At 40.5% G+C, this 11163-nt stretch overlaps 1 protein-coding gene across 1 annotated transcript; it reads right to left on the reverse strand.

The window, feature by feature from the left end:
* Positions 1 to 3272: 3272 nt before the first annotated feature.
* On the reverse strand, positions 3273 to 9613 carry cyb5b (cytochrome b5 type B). The gene is made up of 5 exons (XM_086175251.1): positions 9232 to 9613; positions 5912 to 6040; positions 5135 to 5161; positions 5024 to 5055; positions 3273 to 4704 (listed from the first exon to the last, which is right to left on the reverse strand). Exons 1-5 carry the CDS (start codon positions 9430 to 9432, stop codon positions 4611 to 4613), a joined length of 483 nt encoding a protein of 160 aa, XP_086031377.1. The 5' UTR covers positions 9433 to 9613; the 3' UTR covers positions 3273 to 4610.
* Positions 9614 to 11163: the final 1550 nt, after the last annotated feature.

Below are 11163 nucleotides of genomic sequence, written 5' to 3' on the forward strand. Positions count from 1 at the left end.
TCTCTACATGAGTACGAATGAGAGAGTGTATGGTGTGTCAATATGACCTGAATGAGAGGCTGAATGGTTTGTCTGTGCGACATTAAAGTAATGGTCGTGAATGAGAGGTGGAATGGTTCTGTGTCTACGATGTATCAATGTGGCACGCAAATGAGGGAGTGAACGATTGCATATCTCTGTATGAATTCTGAATGAATGGTTATGTGTCTATATGTGGCCCTGTGATCGACTGACAACCGGTCCAGTGTGAACACCGCCTCTCGTCCAGCGGCGGCTTGGATAGACCCCAGCCCGTCCACTACACCCACTGCGGGATAGGGTATATATAATGAATGAATGAATATTATGTTTGGAGTATGGCTTTCAAATGGTGGGGTCGTAAGTAAGTAGTCAACCGCACCGCTTCATTAAAAGTCTGATACATTTAATGCAAAACTAAATAAGCCTATTGTTCCGCTGCCTGTTACTTTTTTGTTTGCAATTTAAGCCCCCCCCCCCAGCTCAAATCACTGACCCAAACTATATTTTAGGTTCTTCATAAAATATTCAACATGTTATAAGTTTTTGTAACTATTTAAAAATGTTTGTGCATTTAGATTTTGCTGGGCACGGGAAGACAGGAAAGAACACTTAGGCCCTGACGCTGTGCCGGCCCTTCGATTCTGGAGGAAGACTCGTCACATGCGGCACGTTGGACTGGTAAGAAGAATTGATTGCGTGTGATGTTTTCACTGACAAGATCAACCCCTGAACAACAGGCCTGCGGATCGATGCTGTCTGATAAGCCCACTAACATCTTCTTCCTCTGAGAGGGCGCTCAGAAAAATTCGAATTTAATTATCGGGGGGGGGGGGGTGAGCTCTTAAAATTTCAAGATGAGATAATTAAAGCTTTTTTTTTCCTTCAGCTTTTATCCAAAAAATAAATGCAGGATGAAGCAGCTTCGTTTAATCTCTACATCCTTCAAAAGCGAAGTTGGAGATGGTGTGATGTGAGAGGCGACCGCTGGAGTGAACCTTTTAGGCTGCTGCCAAAGCTTTTATAAAGCTCTTGGGGTTTTTCTCTCCAGATGGAAAAAAAATCGGTTCTCGGAGAGGCGTCTGCATCTGCGTCCTTGTGAAAATGTATAATTTTCTCCCAAATTAGATCCTTGTTAAATTTGTGTCTGGTGAATATTTGACCCCCCTTCCCCTCCCCCGTCGCTGTGTGCACAGACCACGTTTATTCCACTGTCCATAAGTGTTTCCCTCTGTCTTTGGAGATGCGAGCTGTGCCGGTCTCCCGGGACTCTGCGGTGCATTAGCACACCGAGTTCTCCTTGAAAAGTGATTGCTGACAGAAATGACAGGCGACTCAGCCATGGGGTATGATGTTTATCTCTGGACTTTCACGTATTGCCGTCAGTGATGACAACAAGTCTTAAAATGCCTAATTTTTCTTGCCGGCCTTGTTGACGTCGGATGCAAGCGGCCAATTTGTTTTGGTCGACAACTGATGCAAATGATTTCTATGTTTCTCGTGGAGACGCTTCAGCTCCGGTGCATTCCATCTGAGTCAACAGGCAAAGGTGTGAGAGCTCTCATACCTTTTGCGTGTTTCCAGATAAGACAGTGTCACACCGCCACGAAGTGCGGCATGTTGTCGTTTTTCCATCTTATACCATCGCGCCCGTCGGCGAGCGTTGTTAAACCTGTAGCTGAGCACCATATGTGCTGAATTTATGTGAGTGGGTGAATGAGTCAGACTAGCCAGTTTCCCTCATCCCATCCCTGCCGGAGCTCCGGACTAAGCCGTCAACCTATTTACACACTGTGCTTGTAGTGTCATCTTATGGTCAGATTGAGAATAGCACCGCAGCTGAGCGCGGCTTGACGCGTCCTGTGGAGGCGCCGTGCAGAGGGAACTGAGGTCATGGTGAGATGATGAAAAGGCTCTCACCCAGGAGGGTGAATGTGCATTGAAACACGCCGAATACAGTCTGTTCACCCCACATGCTTCATGAATGATGAGACTTTTAAAGGCCAAAATCTGTGTTAATTCCAGCTCGCAATACCTTCTAGTGGGAGGTTTAATTACAGTCACAGCTTCTTGCTTTTTGTCAGGAAAGTAAGAGAAGGAGTTAAAGTATTCTGGCCGTCGTCTGTTGCCACAACTGCAGGAAAATATCGCCTCAATCTTAAACCTAAGCTCCCCGCTAACTGACTTGGAGGAACCTTGAACGCTATTTTCCCTTCCCTCTGATAAAGGACCGGAAACATTTACTTATCCGTTATGCTGGTGTTGTAAAACACTCCGGGGTTTCTATGCCGCCGCTGAAAACACGGTCAAAGTTCAGCCGTCCCTCTGTCCGAGCAGCTGCAGAGAAACTGAACTCGGCTATTTAATTTTTCATGTATTCTTTTCAAATTAGCGCATTACTGTCATGGCGTACTATCCATTGTTAAATCCATTAATATTTAAGGGAAAGGAAGAACTGCTTCATCATGGATATTGACAATACTAGGGCACTAAATACAGCCACAAAGGGAAAATGTTAAAGAACAATATACTGAACCTCTAGGCCAAAGATGACTGTTGATATCTGCGAAGATAGGCCGATGGACTTTAACTAATGACAAATTGGTTGTGTGTGTGTGTGTGTGTGTGTGTGTGTGTGTGTGTGTGTGTGTTGGAGCCTCACTCTGGGCTGCTTCATCACATCTTGAATAACAGACCTGGCCTGCTCCAGCTGCCTCTGCTGACACCACACAACTGTGCCTGTTTAGCTTATTCCTTGTTGGCAAATGTACCTCACCTCTAAATTTTCCCGTGGATTCCCTTCAAAGGAATAAAAAGAACTGGTATCAATTTAATCTAAAAGTGCCTCTGGCTATTGAGAGACCAATTTTCTGATGGCCATCCATGTCGGGTTTATAACACTGTCATTAGCAGGAAATAAACAAACGATACAATCGTCTAAGTTTAATTAAAAGCCATTTGTCATATCTGACAGGTCTATTACTCAGCTAAGTGTTTCTAACTCTTTCCCATCAGCTCACATCAACCCAACTGGCAGAGACTTTATTTGGGCAGATTAAAAATCACCCTCCATCAGTGTGGCGACTTTTCATCTCACTTATTCGTAAAGTATTGATAATTTCAAGTAAAATGTAAAAAAATTGGGTCCAAGACGGGGGTGAAACCTGATTTCTTGCAAAGAGAATGCATAGAAAAACTTACAAGAAAGACATATTGAGATTAGAATCCCTTTAAAAACATACCAAGACACAGAGTCCATTTGAAATCTTCCTTTTATTCACAGGTTTAATGACATGAAATGGCAGCTGAAACAGAGAAATGGCAAATCGCACCTGACAGGTCAATGGAACAAACATTAATGTCAGGAGTGGGTTGATGTTACATTGGGTTTTGTGAAGTCATAAGCCGATAAGATTCCTGATTCTCTCGGTTCAGACGTGAAATAATTTGCTTTTCGAATTGCGATACACGAGTGAGATTATGACGCTTGAGGAAGAATCGATGCTGCAATTCAAAACCGGCCCGAACCAATACGCATACAGGAGTGCTGAGCAACCGGGACTCACTCTTAAAACAACAAAACAAAAGGCTAAGTAGCAATATCAAATATATATGTCTTTCCTGACAGAAGACCTTTCCTCTATAGCACTGTCAGCGACCCACATTCTGAGCACCAGTTGGTCCACTGACACCTCCAAGGTCGATCAAAGGGAGAAAGTCATTTTCAGATGAAGCACAATGACAGACAGAAATCGACTGGTCGATAGGCAGCACAGAGAGGAGCAAACTACCTGGAATAGGAAAATTACCTACGTTTCTCTGGTCACATTATAGTTAGATAAATCTGGTTATTTTATAATTTCCAAATACTCCTGATGACAGAATTTACAAACAAAAACAGAACAACGCAGGCTGGCTGGCCAGTCCTCTCATTTGTTAGATAATTGCAAAGGTTTTTTTAGTCGCAGTCGAGAGGTTAAAGCATACGAAGCCACCGGCCCGCGGCGTGAAGGGATTAGACTGGAGTCTTACTAAGTCACGCGGCAGTAACTTTTACTAGTCAAAGAAAAAAAATTAATTTCACTATATCAGTTGCGGATGTTTGTGAAATGGCCTGATATGATCTCCGATGTGCATATTCATAGGTTCCTCGAATGCTTCCACTGACTGTGTGTCAAGATGCCGCAAGTTGACCCGGCATGTTTCACACAAATGCTTTTCTCTGTAGACAAGTCAGTTTTTAAATAACTGAATATTGGACAGTTCTGATTTAGAAAACCCAGAATTATCCTTTCATAAATAAGAGACAAATCTGAGTCAAATGCATACGAATGTATAAGTTAAGACAATATATATAAACATTTTGAACAACAGGCATAGTGACAATGACCTACAAAGGAACTGAAAGCAGAGTATTTAATAATGTCTCTGTCTGACTGTGTGCTGTCAATGTGCATCAGCGACAAAGACAAAAGTACGTTATAGAGCTGCTTCCCTTCATTTCTCGATGCAGTAACTGTGCGAGCAAGTTTTGGTCAAACGTTTGAAGGCCTCCAGATGACAAGAATGAGATGAAAACTGAATGTCCACGCTCAAGAGGACTTGTGTTCACACATGTAGAAGCGATACATGACAGCAATGAGCGTTGCAAAGATGGCAGGTATTAACCATGTGCTCCAGGAGACGCTGGGAGTGAAAAAGAAAGAAATGGGGTAAATGAAAATACTAAACAAATGACAAACACATCAATGACCTGTTATTTTCAATCTCGGCTCTTAATGCATCTTGAGTACCTCATTTAAAAAAAAACAAACAACTATAATAACTAATGACCTAGGTTGGTGAAATTTCACCACTGGTAGATACAGTACAAATCAACGATGTGAATGATTGTATCATAAGCTGTTCTGGTACATAAAACATGTTTGTATGTGAACCATTGTCATAAAAAAAAACTATAAGAGTAAATATTAGGCATCGGACGTTTTGCTGCATTATCACTGACCTCGACTCTCCTGAATTTGTGGCTTGTGTTTCCTGTCGTAAACAAAGCAACAGTTAGCAGCTTTCCAATGCAAATATTGATATAGAGGATTTAGATAGAAAAACAGCATACCTTTTCTGTCTCCTTCTTTCTGTCATCCTACAAAGACATTTAATCAGTTAATATTATAATATGCTGACAATTGACAAGTTTGTATTTGGAGACACTTGTATCTACTAAGTACTAACTCTACTAAATCCAAGCAAGATGTGATAAACAAGCATATGTTCAGGTCCTCAATCATCCTTCCACTGGGTACACATGAATGGAAAGGAGGATGCATTTTGTGTGCAAACCACTGTTAATTCACATGATTTCACAAGATGTTCGGTTTAGCGATTTTGGAATTACAGTCATTTCTATTCAGCCTGTCAGTCTCAGAGGCTGCAAAATAACTGGACATCGTAAAACAATTAGCAGTCTAAAAGGACAGTGGTCAGCTGCGTTCTGGAGCACACAGTCATTATCAAACACACTGACCCTTTCACAAGCCTCTGATGAGGCTCTGTAGATCTTCCCACTGTGTTCAGTAACTCAAACCTGTGCTTAACGGAGTTGAGATTCGGAGAATGACTTGTTTAATGTGGGTTGATTCTGAAAATGATTTTGCAGCCCACTTTTAAGTCTTGTGTAGCACAATAACATTTACTTGTACCAGAAATGTAGCGCTTGATGCCCTCAAGTAGAGGCTGACAGATGGGCTCTAAAATTAAAATGTTTGAAAGACATTGATTAATAGTTCTATTTAAAGATTCATCATAGGAGTATAATAATCTACTGATTTATTAATAAGCATGCAAAACCAAAACTAATACATGACAGTGAGACGTAATAGCGGATCAATCTTACCATGTGGACTTCTCCAATCAGGTACTGCAGTAGCATCTCCCTGGCATCAGTGGAATGACCCACATCCTCAAAGCTCTCCGTAGCATCTGCACCTCCCTGCTCCAACAAAACCTCTTCACCTCCTGGATGCTGAAATCAAAGAACGGGATAATGTGGTGTTTAATAACAGTGTTCAGTTACGATGAAAAGAACCACTGTGGGCCTTGACTGGTGGAATTGATAGTGCAGTTACAATATTACTTTGCAACTTTCTTCTTTTCCTTTCTGCTTTTCCCTTCAGGGGTCGCCACAGTGAATCAACCTTCTCAATCTATCCCTATTCTCTGTATCCTCCTCTCTCACACCAACTACCTTCATATCCACTGTCACTAAGTCCACAAATCTTCTCTTTGGTCTTCCTCTAGACGTCCTGCCTGGCAGCTCCAATTCAAGCATCCGTCTACCAATATATTCACTCTCCCTCCTCTGTACATGACCCAACCGTCTCAGTCTGGCTTCTCTGATCTTCTCTCGTAAACCTCTAACATGTGTCGTCCCTCTGATGGACTCATTCCTGATCCATCCGATCCTACCTCATCTCTCCTAAAGAGAACCTCAGCATTTTTATCTCTGCGACCTCCACCTTTGCCCCCTGTCTTTTTGTCATTGTAACTGTTTCTAGACCATATAGCATCTCACCACTGTCTTGTACACCTTTCCTTTCATTCTGGCTGATAGTCTTCTATCACATAGTACCCCTGATTCTCCACCCATTACAACCTGCTTGAACCTGTTTCTTTCCCTCTGTTCCCATATACTCTGTTGCTCTGGACTTGTACTTGTTAACTTTGCGACTTTAAGGTGTAAAAATAGCCATTTTATACAGTTTCAAGATTTTTGCTTTAAAGCCACTTTTCTGCAGTGATAGTATCTGTCTGGGGAGGAAAATTATATGAGTCTCAAAAAAAATAGGGTCTCCTCAATATAATGGGCAGAGGCCTGCTGCACTTTTTTGAGAAATTTCTTTAACTTATTTTGACAGGAAAATAAATGTCACAAACATTATGACTGATGCTGCTTCAAACATCAACATCATTGTTCTAGTCTTTCGCTTTTCTAACCTGCACTGGCACATAACTGAGGTACTACACATGACATGTATAACTACAGGTTTGGTGCAACCACTTATATCTTAAAACCTGTACCAATCAGCAGAGGCCTGTTTAACCACTCCACTGATTATTCAAGTACTTTTGCTACATTAAGTTACTTTTATGATGCTGTCAATACATTTGCAGAGCACTGGTGACCAATTTTGTCAACAAACCTCAATTCCCATTTGTATTTTCGAAACTCTTGCTTTGATTAAGAACACTGACAAGTGCTACTTTGATTTTTGATTTCTTTTCCTGTAACAGAAATGTATGAATGCATTTTGATTAATATATTTGACCACTTTAAGATGTATTTTGTCTTTGAGGTGGACAACTGTGACTTATGTGATTGTTTAGAAAAAGCCCAAAGGATGGGGATGATGGGTTGGCTTTACTTCTACCTCTCCAGAACAGTTTCTACAAGCAGTACTTGACTGTATTGTACCAACACTGTTTTTAAAAAAGAAGCACCTAGAGAACATGCGACAAACTCAAGGCCCGTGGGTCAAATGTGGCCCGCCACATCTTTATCTGTGGCCTGCAAGAAGTCTTGAAACAAGTCAAAAGTGTGCATTGACCATAAACTACATCTCCCACAATTCATGCTGATCATGTTACCCGCAGAGTGACGGCATTCTGCTATTTTCAACAAGTGGAATTGAGAAATACAAATGGTCCCTAAATGTCCAGGATGAGAACAGTTTATGCAGAAGGAAGGCTGTTTCAAGAAAGATGGGAGTAAGATGAACTTAATTGATCCCATAGGGGAAATTATTTTGTCACAGTAGCATAACAGTTTTAAGTCTCAATGAATATGAATATAAATATATATAGACAATACATAGAGACGAACAATTAGAAAAAGCAAAAGACATCCACAAATAAATAGACAACAGAGAGAACAACAAAAGCAACAATCCCAAGGCTTACATATGTAACATTTTGGATATGAATGAGTAATAAATTCAGACTTAGTTGACACTAAGGGGTAGTTACTTGAATTTTACATAAATACTGTTACTGTTACATGTGGCCCTTTGAGGGCAACCATTAAGCTTATGTGGCCCTCGATGAAAATGAGTTTGGCTCAGATGGCCAGCACACTTTGCGTGTGTTGTCAGTTAGCATGGCTACTGCACAAACACTGAGTTGCCTGGCTTTGGAAAGAAGGAAACTTTCACCCATGTATTACAAAGCCAAGGTACAAAGCCAGGGTTGCAGGAAGTGTCGTTAGAGGTAAGAGGGATAATGTAACCTTTGTTCATTCCTTGTGAATGACCCATCTACACCAGGTTACACTTTACTATTGAAGATTTTGTGAAGACAATGTTGAAACCACATACCCTATATTCCTTCTCATGTGAAAAAGTACAAGGCTTCTGGGCTAAAACTCAAAAATGAATTAAAGACAAATTTCAATCATCACAAATGTCTTTTTCAAGAGCTGATGTATCCTTTGGTTAACTTTTAGGCAACACAAGAGATGAACTCTGTGCCAGTGTTATTTTAGGTCTGGCCAAGTTCTTCATACACAAAAACAGAATGCAAAAATGTTCCCCCGGTTTTACGTTCGTTGTATGCAATTTTGAATTATATAAAAGAAATCCTTAAAACTTATGGAAAAACCAAAAACCATATTAAAAAAATACAGTTTTATGGCTGATATTCCTTTAGATCCACCAAGTTAAATACATATTGTATTCCCCTCGCCATTTTTTTTAATTATTCATTTTTTATTTTTATTATTATCAATTTAATTGTTTCAATTTAATAAATTAATTTTGTTTACTCTTACAGTTAATTGATTTTATACAAAATGAATGTCCTTATGTTTCTTCATGCCTGTTAATATAATTGACATTCTATTTAGCCTTGTTTGTTTGTTCATTGTTTGTTCATGTGTTTTTGTCTGTTTATACTATATCTGTTCAATAAAAATTGCAAAAATTAAAAAAAATTCAAAAACGTGTTCATTCCGGGTGGAAGTGGAAGTCCCGCCGTGGCTGCGTGGAAATGGCGTGAACCCGGGCGTGGAAAAAAAATGAATGGGACACGGACGCCGGGTTACACGTCAACGCGTGACTGCGACCCCTATCCCCACCTTGGGTGAGTCCAGGAAGTAGAGAGAGACGGATTAAGGAGCCGTACGCTGATCTATCTACTTTTAGCGTCAATAGTATGTCTTACCTCTTCGAGGAAACTTGTGATGTCATAAACTTTATCGTGGATGATGAGCCAAGTGTCACAGCTCATGTTATGTTCTTTTATCTCTTCTAATCTGTAATATTTTACGCCGTCCCCGGCTGTTTCGCAGTTCTCCTCGGCATTGGCGTCAGTCGGAGACTTGCCGTCAGTGGTAATTAGGTTGTCGTTAATTTCTTCACCCATTGTTATCCAGGTGCAAATATGCTGGACGCTAAATGGACACAGCAGCTACCCAAAGTTAGCTTACGTTAGCGGCTAAGGTTAGCTTCACTCCAACTAACTGCGAGCTGGAAAGCTAAACCCGGTGAGCACACCGTGAGTAACGTCGGTAGTTCGTCGGGTTAAACTACATAAACACTCGAATGCGAAACGTTACGAAATGTGGAGAAAAGCCGACCCCCCGGCACATCAGCAGACACGGCAGGAAGACCAATGACATACACGTTAGTCCACCGAGGTGCGTAACGAGGACGCATAGCCAATGAGATGGGGACGTACGAAGAGCGGACCAATCGGAATTGACCACTTGATGATCACAAGACTGACTCTGTCAACGGGTGTCAGTACTGCGCTAAAACTGCGCAGTTTTGCGTATTCGAATGTCCAAGTTTCTTTTCAGGTAAAAAAATATGAAATTCAATTTTAGGAATTTGCTGAAGTATTGCGAAACACTAACACAAATTTTGAATCTAACAAATTTGCATAACAACTGATGCAGGGGGCATATGCTAAGTGAATTCAAATGTATTTGTGCCCCAGCTCCCATATCACAGTCCGCTCGAAGAATATTCCCTGATTTGAGATGAGAAAGGAACAGAGATTTAGTAACTACAGTAACCATGTAGTTTACTGAAGAGGGGGCAAAATGCTGAGTAGTGAGGCATTCATTTTATATACACATACTAACGTCAGAGAGAAGCAGTGCATATGTCCAACTGCTGCATAAGATAAGAGTTACTGTCGCACGTATCGTGTGTACCGATAAGTGTGTGTGTGTGTGTGTGTGTGTGTGTGTGTGTGTGTGTGTGTGTGTGTGTGTGTGTGTGTTGAGTGTGAAAGAGATAAGTACTAAAATAATGACAGGATACTATATGTACTCTAATGGATCTGACATTGCTCATAAAATTAATGCGCATTTCCAATTCCACCTTTAATGGTCATGATGATGACAGTGATTTTTCATTGACTAGTAATTGTAATTATTTGTATTGAAGTGTCATATATGATTTGCATTAAACATTGATGGCTCTTATTAATACTGTTTGTTTCTGTGGTAACTTGCACCATAAGTTGACCAAATAAGACAAACGCAAATCCAGAACTTTCACTGCTCTCCATAATTGCAATGATATTTTTTTGTCTATAAGTGTATTTTGGTGGATGCATTGACAAATTGCCCCCAAAGGATTAAAGGGCACCTTGACCCTTGAACACACTGAGTTACGCTTGGCCAAGTCTCTTGTGAAATTTAAACCTTCTCTGTTGGACTTCCTCATCTAAATACCTCTGTCCATTGTACTAAAGTCCAAATGGAATTTACCATAATGTCACCCTCCATGGGACCTCAAGACAGACTGATAAACATATATCCTTGAGAAAATATATAACATACTGCTATAAAATCCCCTTTTCTATGTTAATACCAAGGTTCACAAAACGATAGTGGAGTGGGTGTTCAAGGATTTACAGATTAACTGATCAAAGTCTTTGGATCTCATGACTTACCAAATATGGACTGTACATGATGAGCTTGCATTTCAGGTTTTATCCTAATTAGATCCAAAAACTTGCAAATAACAGCACATTATTTTTGAGAGTTTGGCTATTTAAGTAAGCATAATTATAAACTCTATTCAGATGTAACCAATATATGTATGAGTAATGAACTGTATGCACTGTTTTTAATTGAAGACA

This window comes from Fistularia commersonii, chromosome 27 (genome assembly GCF_037954325.1).
Source record: "Fistularia commersonii isolate RoL2024-O1a breed Wild chromosome 27, RoL_Fcom_v1.0, whole genome shotgun sequence".
NCBI lineage: Eukaryota > Metazoa > Chordata > Actinopteri > Syngnathiformes > Fistulariidae > Fistularia > Fistularia commersonii.

Excerpts from the sequence above, each read along its gene's own strand:
- cyb5b (XM_086175251.1), bottom strand. The coding sequence starts at position 9,432 with ATGGGTGAAGAAATTAACGACAACCTAATTACCACTGACGGCAAGTCT. Across the intron at positions 5,162-5,911 it reads TGATTGGAGAAGTCCACATG|GATGACAGAAAGAAGGAGAC; the intron begins GTAAGATTGATC and ends ATGTCTTTGTAG. Across the intron at positions 4,705-5,023 it reads ACAAATTCAGGAGAGTCGAG|CGTCTCCTGGAGCACATGGT; the intron begins GTCAGTGATAAT and ends TTTCACTCCCAG.